The following is a 22,875-nucleotide window of genomic DNA, read 5'->3' on the forward strand; positions in this document are numbered from 1 at the left end:
AGAATGAAGTCACTCAAAGGAAGAGACACATGGGGCAAAGTCTGGGAGGGTTCCAAGTGCCAAACTTCCATCGCCTTCTCTCTCCACGGAATCAGGATGCATCACCCTCCCAGTGTTGGTGTGTGACAATAAGCATTGAATGTTGCCAACCAGAGAGGCTCATCTTAGTTTTGGTTGGGGCTTTATTTATTTATTTATTTATTTATTTATTTATTTATTTATTCACAAGAGACACACACAGAGAGGCGGAGACACAGGCAGAGGGAGAGCAGGCTCCCTGCGGGGAGCCGGAAGGCAGCTGCTCAACCCTAGGTGCCCCTAATTGGGGCTTTATTATGTAGGCATGATTGATGGATCACCCAAGTGGCTGAACTCAGTCTCTAGGCTTAATGATAACAAGTGACCCAGACTCTGAGTCACATGGTCTTTCGGACATGCCCAGCTACCCCCTAAAACTGTCAGGTGTGCCCAGCACCTGTCCTAAAGAAAGATACTCCTAGCAGATATGACATAGATTAAATCTTCCCAGACCCCTTTCCGGGCAAGTCCAAATCCTTTACTATCCATCCTTTTTCTTCCCCCTAACTTTCTCCTCATTAGAGACAGAGGAGAGAGGATTGGTTATTGTCACAAACTGCAAAACATTGATCAGTGCTCAGGACAGCAGCTCATGCCAGCTCGGGCTGCCCTCCCAGCTTCTCTCCAGACTTCCCGAGGGGAAGTTCCCAAAAGAGGGGTTGGGACAAACGGGGGGTGGAGGAGTAGCAGGTTTTCTCTGAGGCCCAAGCTCTTTGGCCAGCAGTCTCATGGCCCCGTGCTCGGATTTTAAGATGGAAACAGTGAGCCCTTGGGTGTGTCTGCTGCCGCCCCAGGGCCCCAGGTTAGTTTGGGGAATGTCACCTGCATTAGGATTGCCACCGGAAGCTCGAAAGCTAAAATCACAGAGTTGCAGGTGGAAAATGGAGGCTTTGTAAAGGGTTTGTCCAGTTCTGGCAGCATTTGAGAGTGGGCCTGGGGAGATCACCTTCTCCCTGCCCCCCACCCCAGTGGGCCTTGGCTCTGTTGGCCAACGTCTGCAGGACCTTCTCATTTGTATACACTTGGAGAGTCTATTTGCCAAGGGCAGTGACCCCCACCTCCCCGACCCCCCCTCGTTTATTTCTTGCCTCTGGGTGCTTCATGGCCTAGTGCTGTTTTCCATTCTAAGCTCTAATACAGACAAATTGGAAGTGGGGGAATGGAGAGGAGGGCAGGGGATTTGGTAAGCATCCCATGTGTTCATTGAGTGGAGGTGGAAACGCTGAACCTGACGGTTATCAGAAGCCGGAGTAATTTTCCATAACCTGTGCTTGTTAATGTCCTGATTGGGGTTAATGGATTCAAGGGAGGCAGAGAGAGTGGCGCAGGGGAGGGAAGGGAAGGGGGACTAATCAGAAGCTGGCAACAGCTCAGTGGTGGGGTGTGAAGGGAAGGGATGATTTGTTGACAACCCCAAGATGATAAGCATCCCCAGAGAGGCAGAGAAGTGGGGCAGAGAGAATGATATTTGTCTCCTCTGACAAACCCGAGGCGCTGCTGGGACGTCTAAATGGAGCAACCTCCGAGCTCAGGAAATCGAGGCGGGGACACCTGTGAAAGCAGACACCTTGGGGGCAATTGTCATTTTCAGGCAGCTAGGAGGGGACCTCTGGGGTTTTCTCACCGAGCAGGGCCTGGCTGGTGCAGGGGGGCCGGTGGTAGAAAGGAAGGAGAGGGAGGAGCATGGGCTTGGGAAGGTGGGACAGGTTCTGTTGTGCGTGTGACCTGCCGTGACAGGCATCTCGGGGGCAGGCAGCGTGGATTTGACATTTCATGTGATGATTCCCTGGCAGATGGCAGCAAAGTGTCTCGGGGAAGGTGTGACTTTTTCTAATTTGTGCCAAGGTACTCTATGAGCTGGCAAAGGCTCTGGGCTACTTGTTAGGTTATTATTAATTAATTAATTAATTAATTAATTTTCTATTCGCCTTGCAAATTTTCCAGTCTTTTCTGATCTGGCTACATCATGTGACGAAGCGGTCAAAGCCCCTGTGCTGCTGACTATTTTGTAAACTGGGAACTTTCAGCTCGGCACACAGCTTCCCGCATGCGCTTGGTGTGGGATTGCGGGGCACCCTGGAAGGGTGAGTGGTACAAATGTCATGGGGCGCCGCTCAGCACGTACTACACAGCAAGAGCCCAGAACGTGTCCCCTTGCTTTCGCCTGCTAATCCTACTTCCAGAGACCAGTTTGAGGGAAGAGTTGGGGGAGAGCAAAGGCATAGATTTAAGAGCGAGGATAGATTTCGGAGCAAGGATATTTTTCCTTACGGCGTCACCTATCATTCAAAATGTGGGAAACGATGACATGATAAAAATAGGAGAATGAATGAACAAACCCATATGTCCTTATAATGGAATATCGTACAGCTGGTGTTATTTGCAGTCAAGGTTATTTTAGGACACAGAAGAAAGCAGGATCCCGCACTATATGTGTAGTGTGGGTCCAGCTTTGTATGTGATATTAAGATGTTTGTGTAAGTAAATGCACGCACATAAAAACTGGGAAGAAATACACTAAAAAGTTAACCGGTTATTTCTGGATGATAGAATTAGAAGTGATTTTGTCCCTTTACGCTTATCTTAATTTTCCAGCTTCTTTGAAATGAGTATATAAATGCTTTTATAGTCACAAGCCCTTTTTCCCTGAAAAAAATCCATACATCTGGGGAGTCAGTGTTTTGAGAGGTCCTTCTCGGGCTCTCAGCACAAGGAGACTTCAGAGCTGTGCAACCTCCTGTCAGCCTCTACTTGCTGTTCTTACCCTTCAGATTTGGGGTTCCAGTGGGGCAGGGAAGGGACAAGGCTCCAGGCCTGCTACACCGGCCCCCGGTGGGGTGTGAGGGTGGACAGTCCATCTTCTCATCCAGAAATGAAGCCTGGATGCTCTAGGCCGCACACAGGAAATGCCAGGTTAGTTGTATGTGAGATTCCTTTAGTAAACCAATTATTGGGGTACCTGGGGGGTCGGGGGTGGAGCGTCTGCCTTGGGCTGAGGCTGTGACCCTGGGGTCCCGGGATCGAGTCCCACATTGGGCTCCCTGCATGGGGCCTGCTTCTCCCTCTGCCTGTGTCTCTGCCTCTCTCTGGGTCTCTCATGAATAAATAAATAAAATCTTAACAAACAAAAAACCGTTAGAATTAAAAAAAAAAAAACTAAACCCATTATTTGGTTTACTTCACCAAAGACTCTCCAGAGTTTACAAACTGTTTAAGCACACAACTCGGATCTCCATTAGATTTTCTTCATCCGGTAACTTCCTCCAGTCAGGGCGCTGCCTTTCCTTATTGCTCTGTTGCAAATGAAAACCAAAGTCGTTTTTTCCCTTTTAAAATTATTTTCAGGCTGAGTTTTGATCTATTACTCCTTAGCTGGATGTGGAAGACCCGGGGGAGAGTTATCAAAATGAATTTCTATTTGAGTTCTTCTTGGAGGCTTAGCAGAACCAACCGGTACTTTCACAAGCTGTTGAAGAGGCCAATGTCAGGTATTACAAATAAGACAATAAAAAGGGAAAACAGAACTCATTTCGTACCAGACTTGGCGATGATTAAAAAAAAAAAAAAGCCCATAATGAAAAACTTGGATGTTCAGAGAGAGCTCTCTACCTTTTCAACATGATCTTCTGAGGACATGCTATAAATAGACCCCTATGCAGATGCATTTATACATAGAAAATCATTCTGCTTCCAAGAAAGACCCCAAGCCTTCATAAATTTCCAGTCTCCTGTCCAATCACTCCTTTGCTCAGGTTGTGTCCTGGCCACAGGGCCAAGGGACTTCCAGGGAAGGGAGACCAAGGAAGTAAGGCTCCAGCCCTTCCCTCGGGTAAACGATGATGAAAATTTAAGTGTCTTGCAACTTCTGGTTGAGTCTGTAGCTTCTTCGAAATAAAAAGTTAAAAGAAGTTAAGTGAGAAGGATCAACGTAAGGAGCTGGGGGGTCGGGGTGGGGATGACGTAGGCTCAAGGCACGGCTTACAAGGCTGGGTGGTGACCCCGAGGTCAGGGCATGTGCTGGTGCGTGCAGGCCAGCGGGCTTGGAAGCCGAGCTAGAGCGCGAGCGCACGCGGAGACTCTGCAAGAGCAAAGCCAGGGTCCCACCTGCCTGCCAGGGAGCCGGGAAGCAACCCTCGCGTTTCCTTGAACACTTTTTGGGACACTTTTTGGGGTGGGGCGGGGGAAGGGCCGGTGCTCCAGGTGGTTGCGGGGGTTAGTCTTTTGGTTCTGCCCTCGCGGTCCTCGTCGGCTTGTGGACGACTCGGTGTCGATGCCTGTCCCCGGCGTTGCAGCTGATTCCGGGGGAGACACTCGAGGTCCTTGCCTCGCCACCCACTGCCCAACGCCCAGGGCCGAGCTGGGGGACGCCAGGGCAACGAGCCGTGGGGATGCTCCGAGGGATCAAGCGTGCGGCCAGAGGAAGGCTCTCTCTTACGTCGTGCCATGGGTTTGTTGGCCAGCTTCCGCCTGGGCCAGCGGCCACTGTCGAGTCAGATGACCTCAGCGACCAGATGTCCGGCAGAGGCCGGGCCCATGGGACGAGGCTGCGTCGCCGGCCGCCCGCCGGGGATGCTGACGCTGGGCCAGACGGCGTGCGGCAGGCCCCTGGGGCAGCCAGAGCCTTGAGAGGCCAGCATTCGGGGTCAGGCCACCCCTGCGGGGCCAGGGGCAGGGGGCACACAGCAGGTGCCTGTCCCTTCACCCAGGAACCCCAGCTCTCGCTCCCTCCCTGGCAAGCCCCCCCCCGCCCCCGACATAGGGAGCTGGTTCGGGTTCCTAGTGATTCTACGAAGTTCTCTCTCTTGTGAGGGTGAAAACGGAGCAGCCTAAACATCTTCGGAGCCCTGGGATCTGCCACAAAGAGTCCCCCGGGGCACTCGTGACAAGACACAGGGCCCCACTTTCAGAATTTAGAGTAAATCTGGCCTCAAAGGTTTGGTCACGGTGACCGCTTCCACTTAGGGTCTGCTGGGGCTTCGGTGGGTCCCCGAATATTTTGAACTTCTTGGCCAGGCTGCCCCAGACCGCGTACCCTTTATCTTGGCCTCTGGAAGTGTAGACAAACGGAGGAATAAAGCTGGGCTGAGTCCAATAGCCCCGGGAGCACGGCTTCTGCGTAGACAGACGACTTGGAATCGATTCCTCCCATGGGCGACCTTAGGGGCGCATCCTGAATTTTCTTCAAAGCCTAGTTCTTCATCTCAAAAGCAACGGGGTTGGGGGGCGGGTGGCTCAGGGGTTTAGCGCCACCTTCAGCCCAGGTTGTGAGCCTGGGGACCCCGGGATCGAGTCCCACATCCGGCTCCCTGCATGGAGCCTGCTTCTCCCTCTGCCTGTGTCTCTGCCTCTCTCGTGCTCTGTGTCTCTCATGAATAAATAAGTAAAATCTTAAAAAAAAAAAATTCAAAAGCAGTGCGTGCATGGTAAGGTCAATGTGAGGATGGCTGAACACACAGGCGGGGTGCCCCGGGGCCCCCCCAGGTTCTTAGCCTTCCCCCTCTCTCCACCTGCTTCTCTTGTCTCTAGAGCTATGATTTCTCCAAACTATTTTAACTGCTGGAACCTTAAAAAAAAAAAAATTTCCAACACCTGTGTAGGTTTGAAGCCCAGCATAGAGAACGGATGAAGGCCCCAAGCTGCCACCAAGGAAGCCCCTGCATTGTCCCCTCTTCTTCCCCTGGGCAGAAGCCTCCTGCAGATTTGAGGCCACAGCGCTGGCCTCTCTCGTTCGCTGGGAGACCCTGGGGCACGCGGGCACCATGGATTGCTGCCACCTGGGCTGCTCCCCACTTTCCACTGCTCCCACTCCTCCTGGGTCCGGGCAGCTGGAAGCTTCCCATGGAGGGCTCCGGTGTGTTTTGGATTTAAACGAAAGCACTTTGGGTCAGAGTTCTTTCCACCCTGGTGTTTTCTCTGATGAACTCCCCCCTCTCGGAGGGACAGGGACTAGCTGCCTGAGAGCCCGTGCCCAGCCCAGGGGTGAGTCCTTGCGAGTTGTTTTGTGCGCCTGTGTCAGCAATGGGGGGGAAGAACTTGGGTGCACGGCCCTTTGCTGGGGTTGGTGTGCACGTGGAGAAGACTGATAGAATTAGGCATGCTGGTGCAAGAAGGGGGTCAAAGGGTAAAATCACAGGACACTTAGCTGTGAACCAGGCTCTGGTGCCAACTGAGCAGTAGTAGGACCTGCTCCTGCCCTGGGTGCCTCTAGCTCTGGAGGTAGCCTCTGCCTGAGCTGTTCCTACAGGGGGACCCCGGGGTTGTGAGGGCTCCGGCAGGTGCACCCTCACCCCAGGCCCGTGACTTGCCCTATCTCTGCCTCCTTCTCTGGTTGGCCGCTGTTTCCTTTCCTGCAGGATCCTCTGGAGGCTCGTGAGAAGGGACACATTCGTCCCTCCCAGGGAGGAGGAATATTTGAGGGCTGGGAAGAGGGCTTCTCTTCCTTTCTGGGTCTCTGATTATAGATCGCTGGGTCTGGAGGATGAGGGCAGCCTGGAGTCCTGCCCTGAGCCGGGAGTTGGAATGTACAGTAGTGCTTTCAAGACCTTAGTCATCAGTAAACAGAGCTATTATGCTCCGTGTCTCATGTGCTCTCTCCTCTGCTGGGTCGCCTGTGGTTGCCATGGATATGGCTTTGTCTTCAGAGGCCTATAACCAAGGAGGATTTAAGTAAATCCTCGTGGGGCAGGTCAATATTTCCATACCCCACCCCACCTCACTGCACAGCCCCCAACCCACGCACCCAAAAGAAAGAGAGAGAAAGAAAAAGAGAAAATAAGGCCACACTTAAACAGCGCCAAGGAATCCTTAAACAGTTCTGCAATCATCACCAAAACAACAACAGAAACCCCAGGCTTTAATTGCCAGGACTTAAAGGGCGCACATTTTTAAAAAAAGTACTCAGAATCAGCAGGATGAGGTCCATTAGTGGCTCTGGCTGCAGCCAGCGCCAACGATGGTGTTTCCCGTTTGAGTGCTTTGGACAATATAAAGTTACATTTTTGTTTTCTCGACAGTGCTTAGTTTTCAGAATGCTTCTGGATCTGCCCCGTCTGAGATGTGTCACAGGCCCGCATATAAACGAACCTGTGTTTCCAGCAAACAGTGGTTGTTTCTGACATGGGGGACTCGGTGACATTTGGGCATGACTATGGAAGATGGGTAGATTGATTGGAGAGGGCTAAGAAAAGAAGACCTGGTCCCCTCCCGCGGGAACTGAGGGGCCCTGGTGTCTTTGTTTCAGGCACACTCCCCCAGGATCGCTCGGGAGTCACGGTGCTGTCACCTGGTAAAGCAGAGGTCGGAGGCTGAGAGCCGTGTGCGGCCACAGGCCCTCCCTGCTTTGGTTCTTTGCTCAAGGGCTGCCTTGTTTTGTGTGTGTGTGTGTGTGTGTGTGTGTGTGTGTGTGTGTGTGTGTTTTAAAGATGTATTTATTTATTTATTTGAGAGAAAGTGAGAGTGAGAGGGAGAGCAAGAGTGATAGGGAGAAGCAGACTCCCCGCTGAGCAGAGACAGGGGCCTCAGTCCTAGGCCCCTGGGGTCATGACCTGAGCCAAAGGCCGGCACTTAACCGACTGAGCCACCCAGGTGCCTGGGCTGCCTCCTTTTTCAATGGGATGCCCTTTGCATGCGTTCCTTTGTGTGTTTCCAGGGACCACACCGCCTTGGCCAGAGAGGCAGGCTGTGATCCCCTTGCCCGTCCCCCCAGGGAGGAGAACCCCGGCTGAGGTGCCCACAGTGTGGAAAGGGCTGCTTCCGTAGCAGTGTGCTGCCCCCCGCCCCCTTGGGAACAACCTGGGGTTTTGTCATCCATCCCACTGGCTTCCCTGCTCACTGTCCTTGGCAGCAAGACACTTCCAGTGAAGAAGCGGAGTCTGGCCTGCATCACCCGGTGACCTCTTGCACCGAAGTGTGTGTGTGGGGGGCGGGAAGTGATGTTAATGCCCCTCCCGTGGGCTTGAGCTTTCACGGGTTTGTACTTAGACTCTGGGTTCATCCATCGCCCCACCTTGCTTGTCCTCTGCAGCCCCCCAACCTCTGCCTGCAGTGTTACCTGGCAACCACTGGACCTTCCCAAGTGGAGGATTAGGCCTCTCTTGCTCTGACTCCAAGCGACCCGGGGCAAAGCCCCCTGCGCTGTCGGGAACAGAGAGGGTGATAAGGCTGCTGCGGCTGCTTGCCATGGGTGGTGGCCTGTCTGGACAGGAAAAGAATCCTGCACACTTGAGCTGCCTCTGGAGGGCACTGCGACAGATGGCGTGGGCTGGCCTCCCCCGGGCTCCCATCCTGCCTCCAACTGCCCTGAAGGCTGGGGCAGTGTTCTAGAGCGGGGGGCCAGCAAACAGATGCCCAGCTCCCTGGTTTGATGAGGTCTACTGGGAGGTGTGTCTGGGAGGCCTAAGACAACTTTGGGATAGGAGGAGGAGTCCCCAGATGGGCAGCTACTAGGTTGTCTAGGCCGCCCTATCGGGCTCTCAAGGAAATTCTGTTCCCTGAGGCTTCCATAAGGTTCTTCCAGGACTGTCACTGAATGGGTGAGATTTCATGGGCAAGCTGAAGGGTATGCTGATCCTTCCTCAGTATCAGGCTGAGAGACACAGTTTTGATCTGGATTAAAAGGAGGTTTCTGGTTTTCCAAGTTGGTAGAATGGAATGGAATGGAATGGGGGTGGGGGGCTTGGATTTGAGGGTGATTAAAGGACCCAGGAAAGTCATGAACCTTTAAATGACATCCTATCTGTACCATTACAAAAAAAAAAAAAAAAATCACAAGAAAGAAAGGGAGGAAGCAGCCAACGCGGTGCAGAGGGAGAGCCACCATAGCTCAGATTTTAAATGAACGCAAACAAAAGATGGAAGGAGGGGCGCTAATGAGGGGTGTCACAAAGGAATAGCAGGAATCTGTATGTTAGTGTCAGGAAAACTGAAGTCCAGAATATGCTAAGACTTGTGAAATAGCAGCTGACATGAGAATAATGCTCTGTAGTTTGCAGAGCATTTTCATGTAAATGATCACATGGATCCTCACAATAATCCCTCGGGTGGTGGGGGGTGGTGGGGGGTGGTGGGGGTGGGGGCAGTTATTATCCTCAGAGTGTGTGGGGACTTCTCAGAGGCAAAGCTGGGATTTGAGCCCAGATCGTCTTGGGCCGAATGCTGGGCCTTTCCACCACACCACATCACTTTGTTACATGGCTCAGAAGCATGTCTAGAGAAAGACGGGTGGGCCGTGACTCAGGAGACGGTGTCCTGCGGGCAGGTGATAGAGAGCAAAACTAGTTGCATCTGTATTTTCTTCAATTCATCACGAAGCAATACAATCTTCAAAAGCTAGAACAGGGATCCCTGGGTGGCTCAGCGGTTTGGCGCCTGCCTTCGGCCTGGGGCCTGGTCCTAGAGTCCTGGGATCGAGTTCTGCGGTGGGCTCCCTGCATGGGGCCTGCTTCTCCCTCTGCCTCTCTCTTTCTCTCTCTCTCTCATGAATGAATACATAAAATCTTAAAAAAAAAAAAATAGAACACATTTCTTAAGATGAATGAGACCTTGAAGGAGAGCCGAGTTCTCCAAGCCCAGACCTGCTGTCATAAGACGGCTGCTTCCAGACGGAAGCTTCTCTTGCATGACACCTGCTCCAGATGGGACTTGCTCAGTCTCCGTGTTCCCCACTAGACTTAGTGTCCTGAAGGCAGGGCTACAGCCCCCCTGTCCCTCATGGTATCCCCTTTGGCTGCCCAGGTGATGAATGAATAGCCACAGACCTACTGGCAGTGATTTTTGGGAACTTCTGGAGAATGGGAGGTATGCCACAGGGAGAGGCTGACGTCATCATGATTTACCAAACAGGGACAAAGGTAGACCCTAGAGTCTACTTGCCAACGAGCTGACAGTCTCTAAAGCATTCATGTTGATTTCAATGATAAAACTGAGGCCCACGTATAGAGGGTGAGTCGCAGGTGCTCGTCTCCGTCATCCCAGAGGCCTGCTGGAAACTCCTGTTTTGGGGCAATCAAGGCTGAGAGTGAGCCATCGGGGCTGCAATGTCATAACTGCAGGAAGGAAAGGGTTTCAAGGCAAGAATCTTTTGCTTTAGACTCTAGGATCTGCTTTTATTTTTATTTATTTATTTTTAAAAGAGTTTATTTATTCATGAGAGACTCAGAGAGGGAGGCAGAGACATGCTCCTTGCGGAGAGCCCGATGCAGGACTCGATCCCAGGACCCCAGGATCATGCCCTGAGCCAAAGGCAGATGCTCAACCACTGAGCCACCCAGGCACCCCTCTAGGCTCTGCTTTTAGAATGAGTTGTTCTATGAAGCATTTAGGCTTAGAAACAGACTCTTTCCTTCCTGCTTGTGTAGAAGGTACATATTTTAGAGAAGGTGGGAGAGGATACCTGTAACACCAAAGCCGAGCGATGCTGTTGGTTCCTCGTACCTGCCATCATGACCATCACTCAAGTGTGCACACGGGCAGGATGCTTTCTAGAGGACTTTGGGCTCCACTGAAGCCAGGTTTCCAGATATTTCTTAAGCTTCTCTCTTCTCAGGAAGAACCTTAGTTAAGAGTAAGAGTCTGGGATCCCTGGGTGGCGCAGCGGTTTAGCGCCTGCCTTTGGCCCAGGGCGTGATCCTGGAGACCCGGGATCGAATCCCACGTCGGGCTCCCGGTGCATGGAGCCTGCTTCTCCCTCTGCCTGTGTCTCTGCCTCTCTCTCTCTCTGTGACTATCATAAATAAATAGATAGTTTAAAAAAAAAAAAAAAAGAGTAAGAGTCTCATCTCTTTTCCTGACCTCCAGGCACATCTGTTCTGGAAGGACACACGTGTGAACTTTCATGGGGCTGGAAGGACCTTGACCTGAGTCCGTCTCATACCTTATCCTCTTCATTCATTTCACGGTAGCCATGGGGGGCTTCCCTGTACCCCTCAACACATCCAGGTGTTCCCACCCCGGAGGCCTGTCACCTGCTCTTCTCTCTTCCGGGGCCCCTTCCCTAGATTATCCCCAGCACTGGCTGGGTGTCGTTCAGGCCTCTCAGCTCAGAATCTCCTGCGAGAGGTCTGCCTGACCCATTAGCCTTGGACTTTCCTCATAGCGCTTTCATCACAATACAAAATTGTTTAATTCCTCTTCTCTCCCTCCTCCCTCCTCTTCTCTTCTCTCTCTCTTCCTTGTGCTGCCTTTATTTCCTTCCTTGTCTCCCTCACTAAAACAGGAGCTCCACAAGGTAGCCCTTTACCTGTCTTGCTCCAGGTATCTCAGTGCCCGGGTTGGTACCTGAACAGGTGCTCAGTATGCATTTGTTGTGTGAATCCGGTGACTCACTCTACCTTTTTCCTTGGCTGCTTCCATTGAGAACACTTGCAGACACTCTGACCACCTATTTTCAATGAAGGCTAAATGAAGGAAGGGAAATGGGGATCATTTGTAAGAACTTTGGTATCCATAAACAGCCTTAATGTTTGCGGGGTCTCTGATAACCTGAAAACAATCCACGGTGACAGGCTCCGATCACCGGTTCCGGAGGCTTCTCTAAGGCAGAAGAAACTGTGCTTCTTGTCCTGCAGTGAATGAAACCTTAGGGAAAGCTGAGGAAAGGGAATGGGCTGAGGCCATCTGGGAAAGCAAAAAGCACTGCCGACAGGAGATAGGCCTACTCAGGGTCTCTCTAAATATCCTGAACATGTTGTGCCAACCTGGTCAGTGCCCATGGGCAAGATCAAGGTTGGAAGGAGCTAGGAAAAGGCCAAGGATAGGCCAAGGATAGAGAAGCTTGGGTGGTGGAGGAAGCTGAGGAAAACACATCCCAGAAGGTGGGGGCCCAAGGTGAGCATTTCCGCTGATTTTACTGCACAGTGTGGTCATGCTCCCTCTTTACCTCAGTTTGACCGAACGAGGGTGTTACTGTTGACTTTCTTAGTGGGGAAGGTAGGAAGTGGTGAGGGTATCATGCCATCTTTTGGAACAAGGTACCCACAAAAAAAACAGTCAACTAAACAAAAGCCTGCACTTCAGCAATGCAGGGTCACACAGCAGCTACGATGTCATCGATCCCCTTGCCTTCTCCTCCTTGTTCTACCATCTTGGACATTGGCCTCATCTGGACCTACCACATCCACATTTAAGCTAGAAGAGAAAAGGAAGGGAAAGGCACTCAACATTCAAGCTCAACGTGAAGAAGGTGCACACATATCCTCCATTCATACCCCATTGGCCAGAACTTTGTCCATGGATGTACCTCAGTGCGTAGGAGTCTGGCCAAAGTGGTCTTGAACTGGGTGGCCACATCCCAACGAAAAGTTCTACAACCGTGAGAGAGGAGGAAACGGTGGATCCGGAAGCAGCATCTCTGCCACAGGTGACTGGGGGACATCAAGGCAAAATGCCTTGTGAATACAGTGATGGTTATCCCTTGCAACCGGCCCAGGGAGGAAAATCAATTAGAAACTGAGAGGCTCTCCACCAGGTGTTTGCACAGCAGACTGTAGGTCTGGAAAAACCGACTGATGACAACTTCTCCCTAGCACCAATATAAAGCCCAGTGATAATAAGAGCCTATTAGTGCCGTAAAACAGAGATGTAGCGAGTTTGAAGACTTCCTCAGAATGCGGCACCTACCAGGTAATTCCCCTAATCAGTCAGAAGGCTGCTTCCGGCTCCCGTCACCAACTCTTTGGAATGAACAATAAAGCGGGCCTGCTGCGGAGCCTAAATCTAGAAATAAATCTAGAAATACTAGAATGTAAGCTCTGGAGATATTAAAGTCGTGGCAGGCCCTTATTCATTCGATGTGTAGCTGTTGAACGCACCGTGCGATGGGAGTGGGGCAGCTGTGCTCTTGAGAATGACAGAGATGTATGTTAAGAGTTCAGCGCAGAGCGTGTGCGTGTGAATGGGGCAATCATTCATTTATTCGCTCACTCATTCAACAAATATTTATTGAACACCTATTTGGTGTGTGGGTTTTTTTTAAAGATTTTATTTATTGGGCATTCTGGGTGGCTCAGCAGTTTAGCGCCGCCTTCAGCCCAGGGTGTGATTCTGGAGACCCGAGATCGAGTCCCATGTCGGGCTCCCTGCATGGAGCCTGCTTCTCCCTCTGCCTGCGTCTCTACCTCTCTTTCTCTGTGTGTCTCATGAATAAATAAAAAAAATAAAATATTAAAAAAAAAGATTTTATTTATTTATTTATTTAGAGAGAGAGCATGAGCAGGGGGAGGCACGGGGAGTGGGGAGAAAGAATCTCAAGCCGACTCCATGCTCACTGTGGAGCCTGATGTGGGGCTTGATTGGATGACCCTGAGATCATGACCTGAGCGGAAATCAAAAGTCCAATGCTTAACCGACTGAGCCACCCAGGTGCCCCTTGAATACCTACTTTGAGTCAGACGAGGCTGGGATATATTGATGAGTACAGGACAAGGTTCCCGCCTCAGAGTGTATATTCTAGGGTGAGGTAAAAGGCAGGTAGGAAGAAGGGAAGGGTGTGAACGGATGGAATATTATATAGTGATAAATGTCATGAAGGAGCCAAGTAGAGTGATGATGGAGAATGTGGGGGGTGAGTAGGAGGGTCAGTGAGGGCCCTCATGGGACGTGATGGTTGGAACCCGGAGGATGAAGCCCCGTGGAGGGCCAGGACCGGGCAGGTGGCAAAGAGCTCGCGTGTTAGTGGGACAGCAAGGGGACCGGTGGGGCTGGAGTGTATTGAGTGAGGGGACACTGATGCAAGATGAGATTGACAGGAGAGACCTGGTCCCGCAGAGCTTCTGGGAGGGGTGGAGCTTGAGCTGATCCTTGCAGCCAGGTAAGATTTGAGTCTGAGAGAAGGAAACATTTGCAAAGAGGGTGAGCTGGGAAAGGCTTGGGCCAGGCACACCATGGCCTAAGGTGGTGGGTAAGAAGAGCTCATAGTGGGTGGAGCAGTGAGAGAAAAGGCTGGAAAGGCAACCCTGGGAAAATTCTGGAAGGTCCTTTAGGCCAACGGGCTTGAACTCTCAAGGACAATGGGCCATTTGAGCAGGAAAGAGGCATGATCAAAGTGTGGTTCCAGAAAGATTTTCTACAAGCTAGACAGTGGCTTCTTAGCACTCTTCATGTTTGGGGCCGGGTCATTCTTTGTTGTGAAGGGCTTTCCCGTGCCCTGCAGGATGTTTAGCAGCATCTCTAGATGCCAGTAACACCCCTCCTAGCCATGACCACTGAAAGTGTCTCCCCCTGTGGCCACATGTCCGGGAGTGGGGCGGGGGAAGGGCAAAATCACTTCTGGTTGAAGCCAGCACTCCCAGGACCCCAGGCAGCAGCCACTCAACCACTAAGCCACCCAGGGGGTGCCCCTAAGAACTGCAAATTTAAGTAGGAAGGCAACTTTAGCTCTAGCTGCTGAACATTTTTTTTTTACTTAAATTTAAAGAAAAGCTTATACAAATAAATTTTAATTCACTCCAAAATGAGGCCTTGAAGGCCCTGAGGGATCTTCCTTCTGTACTTCCATCTCTTGGCATTTTGGCCTTCCCACAGTGTGTCCCTCACTCCTCAGCCCCTGAATCTGGGAGGTAGGGGCCGGGGGGGCTGCACGGAAGGAGGGAGGTGTGTACACCGAGCTGAAATCACATTAAGGAGGAGGATTGTTTTGAAATTTTTTTTTTCTTTCGGCCCCCTACATTGAAATTAGCTTTGTGGGAACTCTTTGGGGTTAACTGCCCTTCAAAACACCCCCTTAAAAGATAGCCTTTCCGTGCTTCCCTTCTCTAGATGATATTTGAAACATATGCAAGAGAATATGAAAGAGAAAATCCAGAGAAAATTTTATTTTTAAAATCTATTTCTGGTCCTGTGACTTTTAAACAGCGAACTGGGTGGGTTGGGTCCCCTTGGAACTTCCGATTGGGAAATAGTCTTTGCAGGTGTAACTAATTAAGATAGATCATACTGGGTGGGACGGGATCCCAGACCCAGAGAAGGGTGTGCTCAAAAGAGGCTGGAACGACGGAGAGACACGCTGGGTGGGAGGCCCGTGTGGAGAAGCAGGTAGAGGTTGGGGTGACCCAGGATGAGCAGAGGATAGCAGGGATGGTGGGGAGCCCCCCAAAGCTGAGAGGAGGCAAAGAAGTATCTTCCCCCACCGGCCTGGGAGGGAGGACAGCCCCCTGACACACTGATTTTGGACGTGCAGCCTCCAGAACTGGGGCGGAAGAGAGGCCTGTTGTCTCAGGCCGTGCAGTTTGTGGTAATTTGTGGTAATTACAGCCCTAGGACACGAATACAAATGGTTATTTTATAATCGGGTTGAGTTTTTTATGACCCCTTGGGTTGGCTGGTTTCTGCTTCGGACTCTTCGCCTTTCGGAGCGGGCATGAACCTGCCGCAGAAGGTCAACCTTTGGCCATGGGACTTCACCCCTGCTGGGTAGCCTTTAAAGGGGGCCCACTTCAAGTTCGTTGCCACAGGCCCCCAAACCACAGCCCGAATTTTGTGCAACAAACAGGTTTCCTGCAGGAGGCCCGCACGTGGCAGGAATGCTCCCTTCACACCAGATTCCACGAGGGGAGGGTTGGGGGGGTTCTCTGTGGTGAGTGGTGGCGGGTCATGGCTCTAGTGTCCCAACTACAGGAGAGGATCCAGCAGCCCTGAATTAGAAGGGAGAGGGGAAGCTTCTGGTCTGGTCCCAGAGAAGAACAGTGGAGGTGAGTCAGTGGGTAACGGGTGTGGGAATAGGAGGGAGAAGCCAAGGGTGGCGGTGGGGGGTGCAGGGGGGTAAGGGGGTGGGGACAGAGCAAGAGGAGCAGGACAGCTGAATCCTTTCAAGAGGAGAGGAGAATGGTCTTAATTTGCCACAGGCAAAAACAAAAAAGGAAGATTACACAACATTTTTAATGACAGTGTTTGTCACTCCCCCTGATGGTGGTAATTATGGCTATTATGCAGCTTGGATGGGGAAGGTGCTGTCCTGCTACCCGGGCTACCGAGGGGGTCCACGGAGGAGGCTGCGCATCCACCCACAGAGCCTGGGGGACCGGGACGTTCTCGTGTATGATTCCACAGCACGCAGTTTCTTGTGGAATAAGCTCTTAGAATGAAAACAGGTGGACATTTTCTCCTCCTTTAAGCTTCGCCCTGTGTCCTGTGTTTATTTTTCTGCTGTTGGAGGAGGGTGGACTCTTGCCTGGCTTGATCTTGAGCCAAAAGAAATAATGTGCACACATGTTTTTAGAGGTGAAGTAAGTGGCTATACTGCTTGTCTAGAAAACAGCTCAGAAACTCATCGAAACTTCGGGTGGTGTGGGGAGACTTGGGTGGGAGCACCCGGTGCCCAGGGCAGCCCGAGAGCAAACTGCCCGTGGTCGGTATTGGACAATTTTGCCTCATTGAGAAACATTGTGTGTCAGGAACCGGAATAGGGGCTTTGGCTATAGAAATGGCCCTTAAGAAGGGGTCTAGTGTTTAGTAGAAAGATTGGTGATTAAATTCATTCATTCATTCATTCATTCATTCATGACTCCCTTCCAGGCGCCAATGACTGTTCCAGCACTCGGGGGACTGAGTACACTGAGCAGAGGAAGTCCTGAAATCGAGGAGGTGCGTGTCGAGCAGTTGGAGGAGGCATCCATCGGGCCTGGGGAGGGGGCGTCAGGGAAGCTTCCCCAGCACATCTGTCAAAGCTTGGAAGGTGCTGAGGCGTGACCGCTGGCTGTCCTCTTAACTGGGACTTTAAAGTTGTTTCCAGGTTTGTATGTGACAATCATCACATTTGCACTTCCTAATCACTGAACAGTGACCTGGCAGAGAAAACCTGGCATCTCTTGAACAAAGAATGGACCTTAAAATGAGGTGTTTTGGTTATTCCTCTACTCATCACCCCTGTCCACAGACTCATCCACCCTCTACGTGTTTTTTTTTTCTTTTTTCACCCTCTAAGTGTTAACTCCCTGTGGCTAATGACCCCAAAGGCACGCTCTCTGAGCTCTAGGTCCCCTCTCCACCTGCCAGCCCGATGCGGCCACCTCCCAACCTCAGTGACCAGCTTCCGGCACACGTTTCACGAGCCTGGGGCCACCTGGCATTCCTCATCTTGCTCTCCTCACACTGGATCGTTCTCTGAGCTGTCTCCTCCTCACCACTGCTGGGGGATGACTTTCCCTGCTCCTAAGACCGGAGCTTGTGCATTTGCCCGGGACAGGAGGAGCCAGGGAGGGCCTGGGTGGCTTCCCAGAGCCCCCGCCCCGGGCCTTCCCTTTACGGGCAGGGCATGCAGTCCAGGGCCCACGGCCTGGTGCCCGCCGACAGGAGGAGGCCCCTTTCCTGAGTGCTCCCTGGAGGGTTTCTTGGCTCCCCTACCACCCTTCCTATGAAAAGCAGGAGGGTTCCCTCCAGCTCTGGTGGGTTTCAAGTTCTTAGGCGGTGAGGATCCAGTAGAGAGACTCCCTCCGAGGACTCAGGACAGAAGAAGCATTTGACAGCAGCTGGGCTAGGCCTCAGTGTGCCAGGGAGAGGTTAGGGGCCTGCTCGACCTCAGAGGTCACGGGCTCCTGGCAGGCGGCCAGGCCACTCTGTCATCTCTGTAGGGTCCCCACTCCTGCGACGGGGCCCCTCTTTTCGACTCCAGTGGTGCTGTGTTCGCTGCAGCCAGCAGGTTGGGCCGCAGAAGGCGGCGGGGTGGGCCCGCGCGTGCCCCGGTGCTGCGGGAGGCACAGCGTTCGCCCCACGACTCCTGCTAAATGAGTCATGTTAACCTAATACTCAAAGGCAGTCTCCTTCTGCACCGGGGCTACACCCAATGGCTACACCCAAAACCAGGCGACGAGGACCTTCCGAGCCAGGCTCTCGGTTACCCGGCTCCTCGCAGGCCCTCCCTCCAGGGCCACCTCCGGCCTTCTGTACGGATGCTGTCACCCCTGAAACGTAGACATCCGAGGGCCATCACTAATTCACTAGGTGTCCTCCTTCAGCCTGGGCATACATTTTTAATTAACTTTTATATCAAGACTCAGATGACACAGCCCTACCCCCTACTTTGTCCTCATGGAGCATGGCTGAGGTCAGCGGTGAGCTGTTATTCCACACGCGGAGCTCTCTCCAGCCTCCCCCCTGCAAAGCAGCACTTGCTACTTATTTGGGGCCTAGTTTCAAAATTTCGTGGAATTAATTTCAGCCGTAGCGCCTTCCTCAGCTGGCTAGGGGAGTGCTCATAGGTTGGTAAGCCTGGGGCCTCCAATTTGATGGTCAGGAAAATGAGACTCGGAGATGTTAAATCATTTTCCCAAGGTCACCCAGCAAGTCTGCAGTGGGGCCCAAAGTAAGACCTCGGTCGCCTGAGTCCCAAGCATAAGCCCCTTCATCAATCATGCTATGAGGCCTCTGAGATGATAAACCTAAATCCAGTGAATGGCCTGACCTCCCTGAACCCCCGATTCCAACGGAAATCGTGAAGCAGATCTCTAAAGTGACCAAATCCCCAAGCGACATAGCGAAGCGCGGTCCTCCACGGAGAGTGATGGTCATCGTCATTTGGTCCTCCGTTGTTTGAGGTCTGCAGGGATCACAGTCTCAAGGCGGAGACCGAAAGCACGGGGATCCTACGAGGAAACACAAAGTAAAACCTCAAAGAGAAGAAAAACTGGAATATAAATCATAAGCGATGGCAGCCCGCGGGCCGAAAGCCGTGGGAAGCGGACGACAGAGGGGCTGCGGGGCGCGACAGCCAAGGCGAGGGCTCTGCAGCCTGACTGCGGACACGAATTCCGATCTCAGTTTGAACATTTACTAAAAAGTGTGATTTGGGGGCAGTTAATTTCCCAGCGCTTCACGTCCTCCTCTGTAAAACGGGCCTAACCTCTGCGTGAGAGCATCCCTGCGGCGACTGAGCGAGCAGGTGCACGCAGGCATCCAGCGGAGCCGTGTATGCAGCAGGCGCTCAGCAAGCGGCGACAGGTGTGATGATGATCTAGAACTTGAAGGACACGCGGAGGCCAGGCCCGGCCCTGAGCCGCAGTTCTGGAGCAGGACTAGAAGGTCTCTGGCTCTGCCTCTAGTGTCCCGTAGCCCAGGTCTGCTCGGGAGTCCAGCTGGGGCTGGAGGGGGCCCGGCTGCACCCGGTGACTCGGGTGTGTCCTTCCCGGTGAGGACTCAGACCACTGCTGCTCTGTTCTCCTGCCTCCTTGTCTGGTGGGTTTTACCCGGGGTGGGGTGGGGTGGGGTGGGGGTTGCACTTTTGTCCCTAAGGGACATTTGGCAATTTCTGGAGACATTTTGCATTTCATAGCCGGGAGTGGAGACCACGTCACCGCTGCTCAACACTCCACGGTGTCCAGAACAGATCTCCCACAACAAAGAATGATCCAACCCCAAATGTCAATAGTGCCAAGGTCGAGGAGCCCAGTTTACCTACATCAAATGATGTTTATTGTCCTAAAGAAGCATTCAGACCTGTCTTGGGGATGCAAAGCTGAGCCTCGCAGAAAATGGGAGACGGAGCTCTGCTTTAGGGGGGCTTCTTTGTTCGGCTTGGGTTGTGTGGCGATGGTTTTCAACCCCTTCTGTAACCTAGGGGTGTCGGAGGCGAGGGCGTCAGTGTGACCCTTTGACAGGCATCTCTTGCTGCTTTTCCTCCTCCCTCTGGCAGCAGTAGCCTGGTTTTCCTTGTGAAATTGCCGTCCTGTACTCACCGTCCCCGTGGCTTGGGTGGAGCTGCCTGCAGCTGCGGGAATGTGACCATCGTGCCACCTGCCTGCTGTGGCTGGGTCAGCAAACACCATAAACTGCCAGGGAGAGATTCTCGTTGTACTCTGGGTACCCGGAGAGGAGAGGGTCCGTGCCTCAGGAGGCAGGAGGTATCTCCCTGTGGTGGCAACGGAGGGCCTTCCAAGGGAAAGCAGAACAGAGAACTAGTGAGCACCCGTGACCCCATTCAGGCCTTGCACCCCAATAGGTCCCTCCTATTTGCTTACTTGAGCCAGTAACTCTCCTCCTTTTTCAAACGCATAAAGTAGTTTTAATGATGTTTCTGTCATTTGTAACTGAGAGTCCCGATGAAGACAAACCAGGGGGTCGGATGTAACAAGCTGGGAGGAAGCAAGAACCTTCGGAGAGTACTTTTCAAACCTAAGAGTTTCCATAGAACCATATTGTTCTAGAAGCATTTTTCTTCTGGGAGGACACTTTGCAGCTTTTATTAATTATTATTATTATTATTTTTTTTGCCTGCCCAGCATCCGAACCTCTCTCTTATAGGAGCCATAGTGAGACTAGAGTTGCTGGAAGAGCCAGATATCTACCCCCTTCCCAGGAAGGCCGGGCTTGGGTACTTCATCTAGGTGTGGCCAATCAGATTCTCTGGTTTTAGACTCAGACTCTGGAAAGGGAGAGGCAAGGAGGCGAGGATGGTGGGGGAATTTGTTCTGGCAACAGCAAGCATGGATTCCAGAGCAGCAGTGATGCCCACTTCCCAGTGACAGCTCTGGTGTCCAATCGGTGTCCAGCTGTGGCCATGGGAGTGTGTCTCCAGGTTGTTCCTAGGGTGTAATTTGGGGCCATGGGTTCAGTTGCCCAACTTCCCTTTTTCCTGCCTATTTTCCTGAGGCTGCCTCTCCACTACTCACTCTTCTCTTGAAAGATTATTTCCTGCTTAAACTGGCCCGTGACTTCCTGCTGCCAGAACCATGGAATGGCCTCCTGAGGGAGGCTCCCTATGCTGCTCCCATCAGCAGATATTGCAGCGTCACAGTATAACTCAGTGGCTTGAAATGATGGCTATTTATCATTGCTCAGTAATTTGAGTGGCTCGAAGAGGATAGAATTTCATTTCTTTCTCAGATAATGGTCGGAGGTAAATGTCCCAGGTTGGCACAGGTCTGCTCCATGCAGTCATTCAAGGATTTACATTTCTTTCATTTCAGTCGTCCACCGTCCCTGAGAGTGTTACCCTCATCTACGTGGTCCAAGTTTGGTTGCCTCCATGCCATCATCCAGGCAGCAAGAAAGGAAAAATGTGCAAGGGATACACACCTGTGGTCTTAGGGCTCAGGCCAGGATGGTGTGTCCACTTCTCACATCCTACTGGTAATGCAAGGGGGGCCTAGGTAACATGGAGGAAAGTGGTGGACATTAGCGTTCTCTTCCAAAATATAATTCTGAAGGAATGAATCAGTGGAAATTTGAAACATAATGATAGATGGGTGGACATTTTTTTTTATTATAAAGGTGATTCAGACCCTTTCAATTGGTTTTTTTTTTTTGGGGGGGGGGACATAATTTGATCTAGACAAAGGGAACAAGCCAGCAGTAGGGAGACTTGGCTTGCCATTTAGGCTCCGGTGGATTCTAACTTCCCATTTCTCTTGGCCTGAGTTTCTTTGTTTGTAAGATGGGCATGGTAATCGTTGCCCTATGAGTTTATTGCAAGGATTCCATGAGATAAGGGATATGCCCAGAACTGTCCCTGGCCCATATTGGATGCTTGGTAATAACTGAGGTGACCTTACAGGTCAGTGTGCTAGAGTATGAATAAGGAACGAGGAGTCCATTCTGCTATTTACTGGCTCCGGGAATTTGGGAAAGACTCCTTTAACTTCTCCAGGTCCTGGGAGCTTTGTAAAAGAGATGACAACTTTTTTTTTTTAAGGTTTATTTATTTATTTTAGAGAGTGCACAATTGGGAGGGACAGGGGGAGGGCGAGAGACTCTCAAGCAGACTCTGTCCTGAGTCCAATGTGGGGCTTGATCTCAGGACTCTGAGATCATGACCTGGGCCGAAACCCAAGAGTTGGATGCTTAACTGACTGCACACCCAGGCGCCCCAAGGGATGATAACTTTTTAATCTGACATTTGTGATTTCTTTAAGAACCTATAAGGCTATGGAATTTGTCCGTGTCGTATTTCATATTTTGAAGATCACATTTAATCCTCCCGCCCTCTTGTAGGAAATGTTGGCGCTGCCACTCACCATCTGTAACAACACTGGGCAATTTATTTAACCTTTCTAACTCTGCTTTTCCATTGTGGTGAATCATGAATCATTTCTGTTTTGAGAGACTGTTACAAACATTAATTGGGGTCACATATGTGAAAAAGTACTCACCCAGAGACTCAAGAGATGTTAGGCCTTATTGTTACTATCGCATGTGAGAATCAGATGGATGCTGTATTTTGTGTCTCGAAGAACAGATTTGCCAGAAACACTGACATGGAGACAGGACCTTTCCTCTCCACTGCTTATTCCTCAAGTAGTTATAATCCTTTGTTTGTGACACCACAATTAGTTGCCACTGGAGAGGATTCTAATGTCGTAAATAGAAGATTAGGACTTCAAGTGAGACGTAAATGGGAGCGGGTGACCATTTTAAAATGTTTTTTTTTTTTTTTTTTGTATTTGTTAATGATATTTTCCCTTGCCCTGCCATTCCAGTGATAGTCAGTTACAGAAAGATGGCAGCCCGAGGTCTTGCAAAAAGAATCTGGAGAAACTTCTGGTCTCCAGCCTTTGCAACTGTTATGCCATGGTGAATGTTGTGTAGAGACACTAGTTTAAATGTTATGGAAATAAAAGGTTAGACTGCCACACAGTGCTAGGAAGGGCCCTCACTTGTGCTCCTGTTTGGGGCCACCCCAAGCACGGGCTACTAGCTGTGCCCCTGCAGCGTTATTCAAATCCCATGTGGTAGGAAGGCTAGCCAAGGGTACTGTACTCCAGGTTTATAGGTAAAAGTCAGTCTAAGAGAAAACCTTGTGTGTAGTGCAAGGATCAAAGGCCTGGGAGCCTGGGCACTTGGGTCTAATCCCAGCTCTGCCATTAACTAGCTGTG

At 51.5% G+C, this 22,875-nt stretch overlaps 1 protein-coding gene across 6 annotated transcripts in view; it reads left to right on the top strand.

Moving 5' to 3' along the window:
- Nucleotides 1-15,694: 15,694 nt before the first annotated feature.
- Nucleotides 15,695-22,875, top strand: part of LOC118351956 (uncharacterized) — a 60,612-nt gene continuing 53,431 nt past the window's right edge. For 2 of the 6 annotated variants that reach the window (XR_007404894.1, XR_007404893.1), the window contains exon 1: nucleotides 22,009-22,403. Coding sequence is in view for 2 of the 6 variants with exons in the window: in XM_049099323.1 (XP_048955280.1) it covers nucleotides 22,167-22,403 (237 nt within the window). In the remaining 4 variants the exon portion in view is untranslated. Of the gene's footprint in view, nucleotides 15,762-16,584; nucleotides 16,654-22,008; nucleotides 22,404-22,875 lie in introns of those variants that run through there. The other 4 variants (XR_004808244.2, XR_004808243.2, XM_049099323.1 and 1 more) reach the window with 4 other exon arrangements.

Source organism: Canis lupus, chromosome 22 (genome assembly GCF_003254725.2).
Source record: "Canis lupus dingo isolate Sandy chromosome 22, ASM325472v2, whole genome shotgun sequence".
NCBI lineage: Eukaryota > Metazoa > Chordata > Mammalia > Carnivora > Canidae > Canis > Canis lupus.